A 20,383-nucleotide genomic window follows, 5' to 3' on the forward strand; every position below is an offset into this window, starting at 1 on the left:
CCCTCGATGGTTTGAGGAGCAGGATGGGACCCACCTCCTGTATAGGGGAGGCTGAATCATTGTGCCACTCAGTGTGTTCACTCGGTTGCAGTTCAGTTATAAATAGAGACAGAGTGGGGTTCAAAGCCAAGCTCTGTCATTATGGCTGTGTGGTTCTCTGAGAAAAGAAAAGACGTTTTTTTCCCAGGCATTTGAAAAAAAAATGTGATTTAGTCGTTTCTCTCTTAGTGTACACAACGGCAGAAAGAGACACAAAACATGCTGATGGAGATTTCCTCTGATGCTTGTCAGCAACAACACAAAGCATCATTTTTCTCTCATCTGACATGAAATACATGCAAATCCAAAAACTGTAGCATCATGGACTTTGTTTATGTCAGCTAGGTATAAACAGCAAACATACCAATATACAGAGGCCAGTGTCCTCTGTGGTCTCGAAGTTTAGCTTTTCTACTCAACTGAGAATACAGAGTTACCTTTAAGGACATAAAATTTAGTTGTGAGTAATACATACATACAGACCAGGCAATGCGCCCACTCAAAACGTTTAGTTCTATAGAATGATGAGCAGTAGAAACATGGGGGGGGGTTACTGCTACAAAGGATAGTAAATTCATATCTAGTCAAGTATAGTGCACATCTGGGGATTAGTGTTTATGCAGAAAGACTGACATATAATCTGTTTGAAATAGCTACAGTCAGTAGGAAACATTGACCAAGAGCATCCATATTTAGTTAGATATGTTGTCACAGTAACAGATGCCATGCTCTCATATTGCGGTTTAGGTCTTATTGTCTCACATAGTGTGGAACATGAATGATGAGAGGCAAAACAAAATTATGAAAAAGTGAATTTAAATATAATAACTACCAATGCGAATGGGATAGCAAATGTGAGTGACGGCATTTTATTGTTTATATAGACACTCCACAAGGCTTGCCAAGTGATAGATTAGCTGATCAGTGATTTATGTTTTCACTTCATTTAAAAGCAGACGTTTCTGCAAGTACTGTTTGGCTTCTCGTTCTGTGCGGGTTAATTTAATGATGGTCTGTTTTTGACCACTGCAACGGAAAAGGGTTTGTCGAGTTGATAGACTGCAGTTTATAAGCAACGAGTTCTCGAATAGTGAACTTGACCGTTGCACAGACGGTCATTGAGTTAGGTGTGGTGTGGGACATAAGGCATTTCTCGACAGGGGTAGCCAACCATCTGGAACGCATCAGTGAGGAGTCTTGCATAGGCTTTGCCCATTTGTCCACGGTTTCTGTGACATTTTCGGAGTCTAACAACAAGCTACTGGAGGGGCTAAAACACTGTAACATTTGAAAAGCATATGCTACGTTTATTGCTATTTGTTGCATTCGTGACCATAATTTTCTGTCTGTGGGTGTCGAATGCATTTTGATCGCTGTATTTGCGTTAAATTGTGGATAGAATCGATAAATTCTTGAGTTACGCCCCTTCTTACGAGGGAGAGTGTGCAGTGCTGTTGCCGTGGTAGAAAGCTATAAGCACAAAGCACATTTCTCTCGCCACGAGAAACCAAAGGAATTTATCTCAGAGATTGAGAAAACGCATTCACTTACACAGTAATATGACAGAAACAGTCTACAGGCGTGACCATCGGTGCGACATAAGAGCGCATGCGAAGAACTCTTTGTCCAAATTGCCTGGATAACGGGCTCATGATGTTAGTAAATGTACAATGTAAGTGTTGTTCAAATCCATTACATTTTCAACGGGAGAAAGTAGGGGAACTCCATCAAAATCGTTTTTTTAAGAAATGTAATAATTATGGATTACTAAATGAAATAAATCGCTTACAGAGTTTAACGGTCCAGGTCTTTAATAGCGTTATAACTACCATAAAAGCCTATTTGCCATCAGTACTATATTACGTGTCAGAATACGACAGTTCTATCACAATATGAGTACGCCGTAATACAATTCTCAAAAAATGCATCACACATCCCAATGTAACGTTACAGATGAGAAGCAATCTGAAGAGAACAGTGATGGCCAGTTTCACACATGCTGAAGCCTACTATCTGGCTGACCGACATTCAGACCTCCTTACCGGATAACGGTGGTCTCCGGAACCGAGCACAGGGTGACAGGGGGGGAGATGCGATGGTTCCACGGGTCCAATTTCTTACGACAAACGTAGTAACACGGGCTCGTGCTGTCAGCTTCCGAGGCCCAGTAAAAGCGTGCTACTCGACCGTTCGTACAGACCCGGGATACGGAAGAGCAGGAGAGCAAGGTATCGCGACTGTGATTCGGTAATGGCTGTCTATTCCCCTCCTTTCCTCACCCTCCTTCTCTCCCGCTCTCCCTTTCCGACCCCCCTTCTCTCTCTCACTCTCTCCCTGTCTCCCACTCTCACCCTCTCTCGCCCTCTCTCACTCTCTCTCTCATTCTCTCCTCCCCTTCTTCTTAATGGTAACGGTGCCATGAACTTAGAGATAGTGTATAGATGTCACGAGAGGCGAATCATTTTACAGATTATCGCTGAGCTAGGCTCATGGCCAGTGCGTTATGCAGAGACCACAATTTCTCATTGACAGTGGAGCATAATGAGCGCATAAAATCATATCTCGCGCATAGCATTCCGTATATCAGACTGTTGTGACTTGGTTTCTGTAAGTGATCTGTTACATGTGATTGCATCAATCCTTTAATCCTTTAGACTATCTGCTTTCCTTTCATTTAGACCATTCTCCATCACCTAACTCTATAACACAATCTCAATAAGCAGCAGCCTAAACGTTTGGAAGCGTCAGTGGTCACTGAGCAATATTTCATCGCAAAGGGTCACTTCTTGCCGATTGTCTGAGGTGGACAGAGGGATACAAGAACTGATGAGCTTCCCCATCGCTGAACCGTGATAAAGAGCGATGGAATTCTATCCGACAGTGGCGGATTAGCTGAGCTCGCTGTTGCCGTTCTGATCAAACAAAAGCTGGGTCTATTCAGTATGACCGATCCTGCGAAAAACAGGGTACTAAGTTGATGCGGTCCCAATGGGCTGTCCTCCAAGGCAGGATGCATAGACATGGGTTTCCCCTGGATCGTAATCAGCAGCACCTGACTCTTTCTGGTGATCACGCTTGTGTTTGTCAAATAGCCTATTTGATGTCAGTTATTTGATGTTACTGTGTATATCTACTGTATATATACTGTGTATATCTACTATAAACTTTTCTGTGCGTTTTGTTTAGTCTGAATCTAATTTAGAGTTTGTACTACTACTGAACTGGCAATTTGTACTACTCGCAGTTTGGACCAATAATTTTGCTTTATCATCGTGACTGTGTGACGTAGACTGAAAGTTAACAGACCCCCATGAACACGGAAAAGAACTTTTAAATAGTACAATCCGTTTAGAATGCGAATTGAAAACTTGTGATGTTCTGTCTGGATCTCAGTCCATTCATTGTTCCGCAATGACTTCAGTTCAGGGTATGGGCGTCGCCATTTTCAACCAATTTAAACTTTGCATCAGAAAAGTGAAAAGGGTTGCTGAAGAGAGCGCCTAATTGACATTGCTGTAATTACCACGTTATTACATAGATGTATAATAATAATACATTTGACAGCATGACACGTTACGCTATTACTTATCTCCATTATTTGTATTAAGTCACATTGTTTATCCTGACTGCACGTCCTCGTCTCGCTCTTGTCTGCCGCGCCCACCCACCCACACATGCGCACGCATGCACACGCATGCACGCACGCACGCACGCGCGCACACACACACACACACACACACTTGAAAAACATTTGGGAAACACAGGCAAAACAATCTCCAGAAAGATAATCGAGATCTTGGCAGCACCTTGTGGTGGGTCCAGATTCTTAAAGCCTAATCTTGTAAGGACAGTAATTGAATTGCCCTGTCAGATGGATTGACTCACTCACATTTAGATTTAATAGGTGAGGCTGTCCCTCGGGATACACAGCTAATACACTCAACAGGTTAGTTTTCCCATCAGGGTCAGCGGGTGTTTCGTTTAACAGAGTACAGACCCACAATGAAGATTCTCACCTTTTGACTATTCCTATGGGCTGGCTGGGCTGCTGGATTTCTGACCATCCATTTTACATCTTGTCAGGCCTTAGGGTTAGATTCATGGCTAGTTATAATGAGCACACATCATGCTGGCCCAGAGTTACTGGAAAGGATGGGCCTTGGATTTTTATTTCAGGGTGGACACATAATATCGATCAATACTTTGAAGTAAAATACCAGCCCGCATACACAGAGTATAGTGGTGTCACAAACCACAGCCTTGTGCATAGGTCGTCTATGTAGCCTTAATAGACAGAGAAAATGATAATGAAGAAAAGAAAAACAGACACAGACAGGCTTGGTGGAAAATATTTCCATTCAATATTTCAAATTTCCTTAAGCTAACACTTTCCACTTGAAAAGCCATGCCAATGAGTCAGATCACTGTGCTCTCATATCAGCTCTGAACTGGACGTCTTAAACACATAAACATCTCCTCTGACTACCGTGGTGTTCAGAATGAATCTTTTCATTGATTTGGTTCATTTTGTTTAGTATATGAAAATGACTCATATCTTTAACTCACTGATTCATTCATTTCCATAACTGGTCGAAAACATGAATCTGTAAATAGTAGGCTGTTTACATATGAGATATGGACATATCGAAAAGTACTGTCTTATCTGTGCGGAGACATGGGTTTGCATGCTCTTTGCAGCAGTCATATAAATACACCAACAGTACTTTGTTTTAAAGTTTATCCTACGTTGTTCCAAATATTACGCTTAGTATTAGTCCACTGTGTGGTGAAACAGCATGTGTGAAACCAAATGTAATGCAATTTTTTTTAAAAAAAAAAATCATAATTAAATTTTCTTATCCATTATGTGAAAATGCTTCAGACTGTTGAGTCAGACCATATCAAACAACTGTAAATTAAAAAAAAGCAAAATATAAAATACTTTTTGTGTCCAGTATATTAATGCAATTCAGTATCGTAATGCATGTAATAACATGAGAATTTTAGAATTAAATACGGTCACATTAAATTAAAGTGATTTGTTCTTTTCAATTTCTATAATAAAGTCAGGGAAGTAGTCTGATTCCTTTTGCTATCGTCACTAGTTGATGTCGGCCAATACTGCTGTACTGGCAGTAGGGGGCATTTCAACACTCTCAGCCTGTCATCACCAGATCTTCGTAATAACTTAACTGATGTACTAGAACCTTTTCAACAATTTGTTAGGTCACAAGAGGTTTCCAGTCTCATAGACACACAGTCTGTGGGTCACATAGTCACAGAGTCTCTTGTACTGATGAACCGCTGTACTGATGAATTGGTCAACAGTTCCTCAGGTCACTGGGGGGATGTGTCAAGACTTACTCACTAGTTCCCACTGTCCCACATCATCATTACAGTCTGTGAACCTTTCAAGTCGGAACTAACCATTGGACTAAGAACCTATCAGCAGCATATCAGGTCAGCACACACTATAATTACTGGTCACTAGAGTCAGCGATGACACTGAGCCGCAGTGATGAGATGGCCAGTGGGAGGAGCTTGAATGTTTTATGTGAGCCACTGGCTTGTTGTCATCAGTGCTGATACAGCTTTGTGATAGGCTGTTTCATGAATAGACAGCACTGCTGAAATAGAGTGGATGCTAACAAGTGCACAAGTTTGCGCAGTGATTCATTTCAAAAGATTTGTTTGTTCACATTCATGTGCTGTGCATAATTAACTGACTAGCCTATGTCTTTTCAAACGTAACATCACCGTGCTTTCCTCAAGACCAAGTCAGTGAACAGGCTAAAGATACACACCAGTGAGTCTAAAAATAATTTTGACATGATCGCAACCAATTTCACAACCTTCATGCCAGTTGCGATATTATGCTGGACATCGGGACAGCTGTGATTCGGTCATAGATGTACAGCATAGCAGCCTGACCTCCAGCGTGATATGGCTTTTATACGACAGTTCTATAAATAAGGTTACAACAGATTCTGATTTTTGTGGTTTATTTTGCTCTAACAAAAACACCCACCCTCCAGGGTGCTAGTGGTGTGCCAGTCAAAATTTGCTGGTGTATACAGAGAGGATAATGAGGACAAAGACTTTTTTTTTTTTTTTGCCAAGTTCAGAACGCTGTTAAGAGATGTCTCTAATTCCGTGCCACCCTTAACGCATTTAAAAATGTTTTGACATTAATTCTAACATAAATACATGGAAGTCCTGTCTATATACCTAAAACATGGAATCGTTTAAGATGATTAAGACTTTTTGAAAGACTTTGGGCTAAATGAAAGATCTCTGACAGAGCAGATTAACAGTGTATTGTCCCTCATTCTGATTGCAACATTCCCTGTTCTGGTATTACCCTTCATAAAGAGGGAATTTCACTGATTGGACATAAGAACGTTTCAGTGTGTAAAAAAAAAAAGAGGCAGTAAATTACTTGAACTGGCAATCGTCAAAACTCCGATTTAACTTCAATAATGAACACACAAATGCAGGGTCAGGATCAATTAGATTTATTTCCTAAATGTGAATAGGACAGAAAAACAATGATGATACAACAATTATTATTATAATACACAAGTCAGTCCCTGTCCACAGGATAGGGTTCAGGGCCTAGGCTCTTCACTTCCTGTGTGGTGTGGAGGTGGTGAGTAGGTCTTCTCCTTTACCTTCCTATCTCTCTCCTTCCGAATCTCATACAACCTTTTGTTCTGCATGAGGAAAGAACAGGGCCGATGGCAAAAAGACTTGTGTTAGACTTACAACTAGCATGACCATGACAGAAATTCCACTGCAATTCCTTTAAAACAAAACAAGATAATAGCTCTGGATGAATACTTAATTTATAACCACATTATTAACAATATATAATATAAATAACTTAACATTCCTAAGTGAAAATTCACTTTGAAAAGGAACTTGTAAGATTTCAACCCAGGAACTTTTCAGAATGAGCTAAAGCTGATTTTAAAGTGCTAATCTAGCTTCAAATCAACAAAGCTCGATCCTAAATCCAGGTGTTAACTCACCGTCTTGTCTCGGTGCATGCACTCATAGAAGTCTTCAAACTCGATTTGACATTCTTTTTTTGCTCTGGTCTGGCCAATGCCGTGAGCGCACTCGATCCATTCCTTCTCAAAGGCATGGCACCGGGCTGCCCGCTTGTAGGGCTGCTCCCCACTCTGGGCCAGAAACCATCGGTCCAAGTTGATGCCCAACCTCGATTGAAGATCGATAAACGGCATGGTCCTGCAATGTTTGAGCGAGAGTGGCATAGGAAGCAGTAGAATCAATGCTGGTGTACTGTATTATAATAACTTTAGACACAATTAACTCTTGTACTATACCTCTGATAGTGCTCTCATTTAGACAGCTTAGCTTCCAACTACAGAAATACATAGCTTCAAAGAACAGCACTTCATCTCAAATAACATCTGAATTGACAAAGTTGGGGTGGCATATTGAGAAGTGCTCATTTAGTAATTCAAAGACCAAGACCCGTGTACTACGTGTCTAACAGTGCTGATCTGGGTATAGCTCTCCTCTGTACACTTGGTCCTTATAGTATTTCTAAGGAATATGAAAAGCCAAAAGAAATGATGTTCACAATTAACGAACAAACTTAAAAAGGATTTTCAGGTTTACGTGCAGGCGCAATAGACGGCCTTAGCTACAAAACTTGACATTATTTACGTTCACCCCACCACTTGACATGACAGAAATTTCCGTGACCTGAGGTTTTCGTGCCCGAGCCTACCGACTCATATGTCGCTTTTACACTGCATGGTACCGGCTCGACTCTGCTCGCTTTTCGGTACCTGGAGCCTCGCTGGTTTTCCACTGCACTTTGTTCCCCCTCGATGTAGCTAGTAACGCCGCAAGAAACTGTCGCGGCGTCATCATACTACATGACTGTCCGCAACGAGGACTTGTGACTTTGGGATTTTCTCATAACACATTTGAAAGAGAAGCTAAATAACTCTGTTTGGCTACCAAGCCATGTTAGATACTTGTTCAGCTCACGTTTAGTTATACGTCCCCTCCGGTTTAATAATTTCCAATGCACCTACTCTAACTACAGACAAGCGAGTCGCAGATATATTACAAATTACTTCAGTTAGCCAGAATAAGTTAAACGCTATAGTTTAATCGCTCATTGACGTTAACGGTTTTCCACTGATAAACATGACGTTAGCTAGCTTTTTGGGTAACCTAATTTAACAATGGACAGCGTTATAAGCTGCTGTAACCGATGTTGGCAGAGACTTTTTAGAAGTGACGAGGGACAAACGACAGCAAGTAAATTTTACATTTTTCAAAAGACAACAATGTTTCTTGTCAGCCAGCTACGTCTGAATCATTCTGGAGATTCTGATGTAGTAGTCTAACCAATCATTTTGCTCAAAAACTGTCTTTAGTGGGTACTCGTTTAACAATTTCTTCCATCCGGCTCGATGTCATAAACCTCGCTAACTGACTATGTGGTTTACTTGACGTTAGCATAATAGCGGATTCTCACAGGCCGCGGTAGACCCTGCTTTGACAAGGTCTAACAAGTTGATCCTGATTAGACGATTTGGTTGCCAAATTCTGACAGGTAATTAGAAATTTTTATCGATAGTGAGCTTTGGAAACACAAAGCACGACTACACCGTACTACAAAGATGTAAATACTTACCTTAATGTTCAGAGTCACTTTAACCTTCCTTGGACCAACACTTTACGGCTGGCCGTAAATCGCCTTGTGTCTGCTTTCCAACACTGCTGTAAAACTGACCTCAGGGTTTTCATTATTTACATTGACAACAGATGGCGCTCTGATGTATGTTATCACAATACTTCGCATAAAGAGTGCGTCTGTGCTTAGGTAGATTTTGGAGATGTTTTCACATCGTTCACGATTTAACGATTTTGCACTAAGTATTTAGAAAAACTGTTATTCACTATGTACTCTTCTAATCTAAGCGATCGCTATCGTCTTATGACATTTAACACATGCAGTTGTTTTAACATTTTTATTACCCATTTGTGTCTCAAAACACAAAAGAGACAAAACTGTTGTCACAAAACTGTGTTTATTTCAATGAAATCTCCATACACTCTTACAATGTCCCAATTGGGCGCAGTGCTCTACAACAGAGCATAAAAAATGACTTGACAAATTTTTCTTTTACCTTTATATTGCTGTTCAATTAACCACTCTTATCCAGATTTGTGAACGTTCACAGGCTGCTTTCCCGTTTAGAAAAGAATCCACTTATTTATTCCACCTTTCATCACTGTGTAGGTACATAGCTTCTCACGGGCAAAATAATAATAATAATAATAATAATAATAATAATAATAATAATAATAATAATAATAGTAAGCTGAGCTGAACTGTGTTTCTTCATGACAAAAATCTTATTATCATATGCACAGAACTTTTCCTGGCCATTACACTATGCTTACAACTCAAGGTTATAACAACAAAAAAATGGTCTGAAAAAACTGGAAAAGAATAAGAAGCAAACTGCAGCCATGTTGATTTTAAAAAAGTACTAGGACATGTGTAACTGACAATTATAATTCAACTACATCCACTGAGAAATACCAAATTGAGCTGATATTTCAACATTTTATATTCCTATAAGAATAAAAATTTAATGTATGGATCTGAACGATCAACAGTTTATAGGCTGATAGTAAACAGATTGAGAGCACATAAAGACCAGACTATAGAACAATACTGGGTTAAAGTGCAAAAGTGCTCTTCCATTCTATCCACCCATCTATCAATCAATCTATCCATTCATTCAACAGAGGAGGGGAAAAAAATGATTCAATCCAAAACACTAGATATTGTGCATCTGTCTGCTTGCCCTAGTCATGTCACCACACAAACACACACACACATACACACACACACACAAATTAGCACACATCTAAGCACAGACAGTGTTGTCAGTGAGGCAGAGAGACAGTGTAGAGGGTAATTAAGTGCAGTAGCACTGTCCATAAGGCAAACATTTCAAGTGAAACTGTCTGCTAGTTATGTACTTACTATATACCCATAGCACTGATCCCCCTCCTTTTACCCATCAATTCTCATTTCTGTGCAGGTGACACTGAAGTGCAGGTCCATTTCAATCTCATTTCTGTGCAAAACTCAGTCAGTGCAATGGATACATACAATGCTTGTATACACACATACAAGCGAAGGTCATGCAGACACACATGCATACAGCAAATTATACAATGTCATGGTCATTCTGTTATAAATTAGGGTAAAACAAACAAATAGACAAACAAACAGATACAGTACAGTAAATGCACTCAAACACTTATAAAAAAAAATACAAGTTTGTCCCAAACCATCACTGCTTTACCAAAGTCCATCCCGTTTTGGTGTACACGGTGACACTGCAACTTTGTTACATTTTTTTCCTCTGCTTGTGTTTTGCAAGATTTGTGACAATTTTGTAAGTACTGTTTAACTTTTCTTTTTTTTTTCTTTTTTCTTTTTTTTTTTTTTTGCTTAAGTAGCCAAGGCATTTTTGCACAGTAAAGTAAACATGAAGATTTGTATGAATTGTCAGAGAGGTAGAGCCCTGTCTGTGTTCAGAGAAGTCACAGATGGGTTTCCAGAGCAACAGACACAGATTTACAAAAGCAACAGATGCCACTGAGTCGCTTGTATGAAAGGATGTTTCAAGATCCAAAAAAGGTACTAAAAGAGCAAAAGAAAAAAATAAACATAAAACAAAAGGAAAAGCTATATAGTAACGAGATGATAGTTGTGCAACAGTGTGAGCATGGCGTCTCTCTCACACATAAAGTATCACATTGTCAGGACAGTGGAGGCTGTCTGAAGGATGTTGGGCTCTGCAGGAGGACTGGGGTGGCGGCGGAGGGCGGCAGCTTTTGGGGTGGGGGGAGTCGCAATCGTCCGACGTTAGCTCGGCGATGTCGTCCGACTGCGTGTCCGACATCTCGAGGTCGCTGCGGATGCTCTCCGGCTGAGCCAGAGTGACGTCGCGGAGCCCCTCCTTGAGCGACATTCCAGGCGACAGTCCCAGAGATGAGCCAGACAAAGCCCCGCCTCTCCGTGAGCTGCAGTCCTGAGGCTCCTCCCCCGAACCGGTCGCCACACCCGCGCTGGGCGGAGCCAGGTCTTCTTCACTTGTAAGACACAGATGACTAGGTTTGGTTTCAATGTCTACTTGGATCTCCAGATTAGTGCCCTCTCTGAAAAAACAGCAGGAATGAAAGAGACAACATGAGACACACGGTCAAACAAGTGAAAAATCCATCAAACAAATGAGACAAGGAGAGTGATATTTGGAGCTGTGGTGTGACTCACCTGTCAGGTAGTGTATAGGAAGAGGTTATGGATCCTGCCATGCCTCTGGTACTTGCACAGTCACTGCCTGCTCCCAGGCTTCCTGTCTCTCTGCGCACTGCCTCCTTTCCCAACTCACCACCCTGAACCTCCAGCCTGGAGCAGAGAACAAGTTATGGCATATTGCTTTTCACAAACAAAACACTTCTATCCTGAAAACCTGGTCACAGAGCCAACATCCAAACCTGAACCAACCCACATTTAGAACTACTGAACTGACTGCGGCTGATTCACCGGCTGCTGATGCAAAAAGACCTCCCCCATTGTGCCCATACCTGCTGTATTTTCCTGTTCTGGCTCCAAGTGCTCCACCAGCAAGAGTGTTGAAGTGGGGTGTGTCCCCCAGGCCTCCAGGGGCCACTGATAAGCCTTCACTGGGAGATGTGGTGCTGAGGCCACTGGCTCCGCCCTCCAGACTGCTCTCACCTAGACTGGGAGATTTCAGCGCCCGCCACGCATCAGCAACTACCCAGAGAGGTGAACAAAAATGCAACATTAAAACAAGGGATATGTACATTTATGTATAAAGGAGTAAGTGGACAAGAGAGAAAGGGACAGGACAGACAGAACATGTATAAAAAGCAAACCAGTTTTTCTGTCATTTAGAGTGAAATGATTATTTTGGCCTTTGCCTGACTGACCTGTGATTGGTCCGTCATCCTCATCAAAGTCTATCCTGACACCGCGGCCTTTCCCCCGGCTCACTCCGCAGCCCCCACCGCGGCACAGGGAAATTGGCACCACTCCATACACATATGCCAACATGATGGGTACACCAATACCTGTGAGAGAGAACAGCAGGGTCACCACTCTGTAACATAGCTGAAAAACCACATCAGCCACCAATAATACATGGGAACTGCCACTATGGCCGCAACCTATGGCCGTGCATATATTAAACATTCTGGGGTGACTAGGTCACCATTATATCCTACACATGCTGACACTGCTCAATCTAGAATCTCTTTTCTACCATCTCAAGAGAAACCCTAAACATTGTACTCAGAAACCCAACCGAGAGCTTGAATCCAGCAGATGCAAACCAGCTGGACTGTATCACTGCAAAGGGCATGAATATTGTTTGGCTGCTGTTCACTACAGCAGACCCAGGTTCAAACTCTTTTCCATGCCTGTGAGACTGGCCTACACTGCCACCATGCAGATTCCTGAGTTGGTTACTTACCCACGCTAACGGCTGCAATAACAGGGGCAGTGATGATGGATAAGGCCACGCCTCCGGTGATAGCGAGATTCCTCCGATGATGAGATGTTTTCTTTCCCTCATAGTGGGAATGAATCTGTGACCAACGATAGAAGTCCATGAGAATTCCACTCAAGGCAACGTCAATGAATCGTCATTGGTTAGCATGCTAACGTTGTCTGTTGCTACATTCTAACAGAAACTGAACAGGTCAGTGAGCTACATATATTTATTATCTTCTCGAACATTTAAAATTCCACGTAGATAAATATGTGGAGGAGTGTTTACTCCTGTTCTCAGATCTGAGATAACACTAAAATATTTGTAACTGTTCCTGCTTTGGCCACAAGGGAGAGCTGAGGAGTAGCTTGTGGAATGTGGTAAAATAACACTTGTTGTTTTTGGCGTGTGGCTCCATTTTTTGACGAAGAGCTCATCTCCGTTTAAGGTTGCGTTTGAACCGTTAGTAAAAGAACTCCTTTCTGGCACCTGAACTTCCTGAGACTGCCTGGCAGATGTGTTGGAAAACGGAATGTGGCGTTGCCTTTATTATGCCAAGAAAAAAACCCCTCACTTCTGTACTGCCTTAAATTGTAATTCAGGTCCAATTTTCTTGCTTTGAAAATTAAACACAGAGAGTCTGTTAAAACTTGAGCCAGATATGATCAAAAGGCTGTTGGACTAGCCAGACGGAACAAGAGGGAACAGGCAATTCCACATCTTTCCACAATGTTCTCAATAATGTGTTCCAGAGTGAGATCAAGGCCTTGGAAAACATTTATCTCTCTAAGGGATCTGCGGTTGGGACTGATAGTGAGCAAGGGTATCGCCTTGTTATGACTGGTCAACTAACCTTGCGTCCAACGTAGACTGGTATGCCAATTACCATGGCAGGCACTGCAATGCCAGCGATAAGAGTGATACCCACTGGGGCACCAATTAGTGTGCCAAGCTGGCACAGAATCTTCTTTTTACGACTCCATGGCTTCTTTCCCCAGAAGGTACAACCTGATGGACTGTAATAGAAAGAGAGAGAGAGAGAGAGACAGAAAGAAAGAAATAGAGAGAGAGGTATGTTACAATGTGCTCATTTCAAGAGATCAAAGAAAAACTGCGCATCAACCACATTCCTTTTCACTGAGCCTCAAAGACGTCCAGCAACAGTTTCAACTTCACAGCACAAACTGGTTGACACAGGAAACATATGCGGTTGAAGTGACTGCCTCTCAAAGTTCCCCTAATTCTCCTGTCCCACTAACTATTTGACCATTTCCTGGCCCCATACGTACCTGAGGTAGTGAAGGTCAGATATCTCTTTCATACAGAGCCAGCAGAACTCGCAGCCACACACAGCGCAGGTCATGTGATTACAGCTGCCGTCATTCATTTTGATGATGTAGGCACCGCAACGTGGACAGGGCTTGATGTCATCAGCTAAATGTGGGGGGAGGGATTAGACGGTTAGATTGAAGTATTAGTGGAGGCAGATGCTCTGCTATAAACAGGGCGTGCTGATTAAAGCTCCTCTTGAATGTCAGGTGGAGTAAAAGAGATAGAAGTAGAAGGAGAGAAATATGATTGATAGATATATAGCCGAACTGATAGAGAGGGCAAGGAAAGGAGCATTGAGAAAGGTGTAGTTGTTTTTGATCATTTTGGAGCTCTGTGTGTAGAATAAAAGGTCCTTTAGGAGGGAGAGACATACGAAGGAAGTTGAAGGAAATATATCATGTCTAGCTTGTTTGACTGAAAGAGCTCTTTTCTTGGGCTGTGGTGTGCAAGTAAAGGCAAGTAACCCCAGAGTTGTGGTTAAAAAAAGGAGCATAATTTGTTGTAATGATTTTTAAACACTACAGCGCTGTTACAAAATTATACCTTGAAATCAGTGTGCAATCACTCATAAACCATTTCTTAGAGCTGATTACTATATAACTATGTCTGAGAAAAGGCCAAACTAAAGTCTCACGATAAAAAAAAATAAACCACAGGCTGAACACACCAGTGAGACAAATGATACGGCACCTCCTTGTAAAAAGGCATTTTAAAGTACAGTCGAATGGAAAGAAAGAATGGCAAAGGACCAGGAAAGGCAGAGAGCGAGGGTCGGAAGAGAGAAAGAGGAGAGATGAAAGGAGGAGAACTCACTGGGCCCCTGCTCGGCCGTGTAACTGGGCGAGTGGTTGCTATGTGTTCTAAGTGAGAGAGCCCTTTGTTGCCGGGCTGAGTCACAAGTCTGGTTGGGGTGCCATGCCTGTTTGCAGTGGTAGCAGAATTCGGCACCGCATCCCTCCCTCTGACACACCAATCTGGGGCAGCTGGCACAGCCCGAGGCGATCACAGCGAACCTGGCAAGTGGACAAAAAACAGCCGCTGAGCGGTGGCAACCTTGGAAATGCATGTCATACACTAGTGCCAGTGAGTGCTTGTCAGCTACGTCATCCCCTTGAACGTAGCGTGTGTGTGTGAGCTCATTCAGCGGCGAGACTAAACATTTCAAAAATTAGGGCTGGACCGCTTGGTAATCAAGTCTTTATCCATAAGACAGACGTCGTTGTTAACCAAGCCAAGAGTCTAGACTCGCATCAGGTCAAAACATGACATGTTAAAGCCTCAGAACAGAAGGTCAGGTTGTAAAGGCCAGTTCCACTGTCTCAATATAAAACATGTTAACACGTATTAGCAAGTGGAGCTGGCACAAGGTGTGGTATTCTGGCACCTCCTGACAGTAGTCTGAGCTGCAACACGGACATTAAATATATAGTTTTGACTTTGATAAGCTTGACCTTAAATAGCTGAAATTGCTGGCATATCTAGAAAAAAATGATGCAGTTGAAAAAAACAGATTGCAAAACGGATTATCTATGCAACTAAAAACAAAAAAACAAAAAAAACCCTCCAGACGTCATGTACTATCCTCTGCTGCTTTAAAAACATGATGTGACCTGTTGACAAGGCCTCCACATGTTCTGAAAACATCACTGCTAGACTTGATTATCCAGATCCGCTGTAATTGAGCGTTACAATGATCGATATAAACCGTGCAGCACTCTCGCAGAACCTCACAGAGGCAGCCTGTATGTTTGGTCAAATGCAAAAAGACAGTCTGTCTTTGTGTGTGTGTGTGTGTGTGTGTGTGTGTGTGTGTGCATGTGCGTGTGCGTGTGTGCGTATGTTTCTGCTAACTGCAGTCACTCACTGGATCAATAATACAAGGGTATAAAATAGAAAGCCAAAGTCATAGTGCACACAGACAAACAGTGCTGTACACATACGGTCCAGTGAGTAGGTAATGATCGCTCTAATTAAATTCCAACCTCTGTTACCCCTGGCAACACTACCTCTAAGCTGCATCCCTGTCACCATAGCAACTGACTACCTAGAGAGAGAGAGAGAGAGAGAGAAAAAGAGGACCTTGTCTTGCTTTGACCAGCTACGTCCTCCTTTCAATCAAGGCAAAGAGGCAGAGCTGGTTGGAGGGACGAATAAGGAGCAGATCTATGTTATGTGCTATCGCTCAGTCAACTCAAAACAAACAAATGTTGATGCCCTGTCTTCTTCCTGTGAACCCATGTGGTTACTGAGAAAGAACAAAAGAAAAGAGGAGATGAGGGGAGGAGAGCCTCACTATGAATATGCTGTATATTTGTATGTGAACGCATGCAGATGAGAGAAAGAGAGAGAGGGAGACGATGACGTTAACTCTCCCGTGTGTGACATCTGGTAGAATTCCTGCTTAATCCGAGCACACACACACACACACACACACGTAAGCTTGACACATATTCGCCTGACATACATAAATGCATTTAGAGATAAAAATAGGGAGAGAGAAGTAAAATCCAGACAGAGGCCAGTCCCCAGGGCACTTCTGATTCTTTATAGCCATGTGATTATCTCACATATGTTGCAGCAACTCATGACATGACAACGCTACTGCACTGTGACCTCTGCTTCTTTCACATTTTCTCTTTTCCTCACTCTATCTCTAACTCACATATGCAGAAAACATCCCCTTTCGGAGAAGTTCCCCACATGTTGCGCAAAAGCCCCTTTGTGCAAGTTGTGACCTCTTTGCCTCCCTGTTTGACAGGGACTAGGAGTGACTCAACCACAGAAAACCAGAGACAGTGAGACACAAACACAGACAGTGAGACACAAACAAAGGCAGTGAGACGGGTACCAGTTATGTAGGTCAGCAAACCAGAAGCACGATTGACATATTTCATGCAGGCTTTTACTGTCTGCACATTAAACGCATGCAAGAGCACAAACACACACAATCACACACACACACATACGCACATACATACGCACACACATACGCACACAAAACTACACGCATACACACACACACACATATACATACACACACACACACACACTCTCGAAATGACAGAGCCTGTGACCTTGTGCTTCCCACTCAGTTCAACAATGTCCTGTGAACTAGTATTTTCACCGCCTAACTTTCCAAGTCCAAACAATTCTTCCACCAGAGGGTGGAGTGCTAAACAAACTTCCCCCTCTTGTGAAATATTTCACTTTCCAATACTTATGACTCATGTCTATATCCTCACCACAAAAAGCCCACATTCACCACCAGAATTACATTCAGATGTTAAAAACCCCCAAAACAAATCCCCCAACAAACATCTACCTCCTCCTACGTTGCCCTTACCTCCTCCCATCACCTTTATTGTAAATGCGTGTGTGTCGGCCTCTATGCGTTTGTGTGCGTGAGTGCGCATGTGTGTGCACACATTTGTGTGTGTGTGTGTGTGTGTGTGTGTGTACACGATTAAGTGACATAGAGAGAGAAGAGTTCTTACCCACAGTCTGGGGCCGGGCACCAGCGACAGTCGGGGTCAGACGCCAGGCATCGTCGGAGGAGAAACTCTTCGTACTTCTCCAGGAGCGCGGGGTCGTCCAGGATGAGAGCAATCTGCCGCGGGGACAGCCGTTCGGCGCACTCCGGGCAGCTGAGCTGAACGCGGCTCTCCGTGATCTCGATGCGCAGGTACTGCCTCAGGCAACAAAGACAGGAGCGATGATTACAACCCTGCAGCTCGGGCAACTGCTCCGCCGGCTGCCGCACCAAGCACAGCGGGCACTCCAGCATGTCCGGAGCCCCGGCGCCGAGGGAGGGCTGGCTGGACGACAGGGGTTCGGACGAGGCCGCGTGCGGAGAGGCGGGGGTGGGCGTGGTCAACGGGAGGAGCTGCTGTTGTTGCGTCAGAGCGGTGGGGGTGGTGCCGGCGCTGTTTTTGCTCCCCCTGGACCCCTTCTTGCTCTGAAAGAGACTCGTGAAGGAGATCCGACCCTGTTTCTTCCCCGGCCCACGGCATTTCGGGTTCGGAACACCGCTGACGGAGGAGTGGGGCGATTCCGAATCCTTTTCTGATCCCATTCTACCTGATCCAAAGCGCTTGGTCGGTCCCTGTCTGTATGTCCCGTCAAAGGCTTTTTATCTGTGTGAGAAATGATTGGCACAGGTGAAATCAAGTTAAAACAGGCTCCCGTGCATCTAGTCTGTTCTTCCTTACTTTAACTGAACTATTTTATCCTTCTGTGAGGACACACACACACACACACACGCCTGACACAATAGGCTGATTCTGCTCAGTGAAACCAACACCAGGATGTCACAGATAATAACGTTCCACAAGAATTCCTGTCACTTACTCGTTTTTTTCCCCTTTCTACCAGTAACAAGGAACCAGACTAACAAGCAGAGAGATAAACTATGTGAAACAGGTTCACTGAAAGGGAAAGAGAAAGAGAGAGAGAAAAAAAAATCCCCTTTCACTCCCACAAGGTTGTTCTCACAATATTCAAAGTAACTGAATGGCGCGTATAGACATAAACAGATACATTCACATTAAAACACCTATAAAATTAGCTGTTACCATCAACCAGGGGAATAGGGTTACTGTCACTTACAACTCTTGCAACGAGAGATCAGATAAACTGAGTAAAGAAGTAAAGAGGCAACACGCAACTGGAACAATCTGGGACAAGTGTCTCTCGATTTAAAATGTCCTCAGTTCTTTCACGGGGCTTGTGTTCCTGTCTTGTGTCCTCTGTGCCTTCTGCTGAAATCTCCTGGTTCCAGCACTTAGCAGAGGTGCTCCAGTTAGTATCTCCTTCTCTCTCTCTCTGTCTCTCTCTCTGTCTCTCTCTCTCTCTCTCTCTCTCTCTCTCTCTCTCTCTCTGTCTCTCTCTGTCTCTCTCTCTCTCTCCCCGTCTCTCTCACACTCGCTTTCTCACGCTCTGTATCGTCCCGCCTGTAAGATGAGAAATTGCACAGGAAGTTAGCCCCAAAAAATAGTGAGCATGCAGGTACATACGCACAAACACGCACACACACACAAATACACACTCCCACCCTCTCATTCTGTTTCAGTTTTACCCTTCACTCTTTAATGCACGGAGACTGTGGGCAGTATTTAAGAGGTTGCCTAACTGACTCCGTTTTGAAAATGCTGAAACAGAGCAGAGCTGAACTGCTGCACCACATCAGAAACCACACAAACACATACAAAGCATTGTGCATGCTGATGTGCACTGTATTACTATATATGCTCTCCTCGGAACCATAGACACACCATTATACTCGTTCCTGCTTCGTCCATCAATCCTGATATCCCTTTGTGTCTCTAGATGACACTCTCTCTCTCCCTCTCTAAACATTCTCACAAATGCTCCCTCTCGACTTCACACTGTGCTGCAAGTGAGGTTGCCATGGAGATCCTCACTATGAGCACAGCAAACAAGGACCCTCAGAGTGACTCTGGCTCTTATGCATGCACACACACACACAAACACACACACACACTCACACACACACATACAAACACACACACACACACACACACACAAAGGCCAATCTAAAGATGAATATGATATTTTACACATTGAATATACACATGCCATTACTCAAACTTGCACTTTACAAGGTCAGGTTGTGCCATGAACAACAGCTGTGTCCTGGTAGTACACTATATAGTGGGAATGGAAGAGACAGATGAAGAGAGAGAGAAAGAAAGAGAGGGGGGGGGGGGATGCAGGGAATGAGGGGTGATATAAGGCAACAGAATATATGCCAGTCTGTCGAAAGCAAATTCACCCAACCCATAAACAAATCATTGACTCACTAACTCATGCATGCACACACCCACACACCACGCTGGAGCAGATGTGTTCTGATTTATCTTAAACTGACCACTGCCCTTGCCCTGAGAATCTGTTTACTACAGTTGGAGGAGGGAAGAGTGTGAGACTGCTACAGTCTGAGTACTGCTGAGTTCTCAAAGTCAGTTACTTAAGGATACGTTTAAACTGTTGAATTTGTGTGGATATATGTCTTCCTTTTGTGAGGCCTGCAGTGAGAACTGTTTTCATGTGACCCACTTCTCCTCTCTAAGGATCTGTTTGAACCATCAACCGCCATTATTGTGACTTGACGTGTTGACGGGCTGACGCGTAATCGCCATCACTCGCTACGGTTAAACAGTTAAACAAACATTACGCCGACGGAACAGCAACACGGCGGCCCCTCTGGGCTAACACACACACACACACACACACACACACACACACACAAACAAACACGAAGAGAACAAGAGAGAGAGCGCGCACGCTGTACCCTAAATAACGGCAGCTACGAGTGAGGACCGTAGTGAGAATTGCATATGATTTTGCCCTACAGTTACTATGTACCTTTCCCTCCTCACGTGGCACACTGAAAGGCTCGCGTTGAATCA

At 43.3% G+C, this 20,383-nt stretch overlaps 2 protein-coding genes across 2 annotated transcripts; both read right to left on the reverse strand.

Moving 5' to 3' along the window:
- Positions 1-6,534: 6,534 nt before the first annotated feature.
- On the reverse strand, positions 6,535-8,784 carry ndufs5 (NADH:ubiquinone oxidoreductase subunit S5). Its single transcript, XM_030789042.1, has 3 exons — positions 8,720-8,784; positions 7,071-7,290; positions 6,535-6,752 (listed from the first exon to the last, which is right to left on the reverse strand). Exons 2-3 carry the CDS (start codon positions 7,284-7,286, stop codon positions 6,648-6,650), a joined length of 321 nt encoding a protein of 106 aa, XP_030644902.1. The 5' UTR covers positions 7,287-7,290; positions 8,720-8,784; the 3' UTR covers positions 6,535-6,647.
- A 2,063-nt stretch (positions 8,785-10,847) lies between these two features.
- On the reverse strand, positions 10,848-18,027 carry rnf19b (ring finger protein 19B). Its single transcript, XM_030789041.1, has 9 exons — positions 17,450-18,027; positions 14,769-14,968; positions 13,913-14,057; positions 13,477-13,639; positions 12,606-12,720; positions 12,064-12,204; positions 11,698-11,887; positions 11,384-11,518; positions 10,848-11,268 (listed from the first exon to the last, which is right to left on the reverse strand). The coding sequence occupies exons 1-9, from the start codon at positions 18,025-18,027 to the stop codon at positions 10,848-10,850; spliced, it is 2,088 nt and encodes a 695-aa protein (XP_030644901.1).
- Positions 18,028-20,383: the final 2,356 nt, after the last annotated feature.

This window comes from Chanos chanos, chromosome 12, assembly GCF_902362185.1.
Source record: "Chanos chanos chromosome 12, fChaCha1.1, whole genome shotgun sequence".
Taxonomy (NCBI): Eukaryota; Metazoa; Chordata; class Actinopteri; order Gonorynchiformes; family Chanidae; genus Chanos; species Chanos chanos.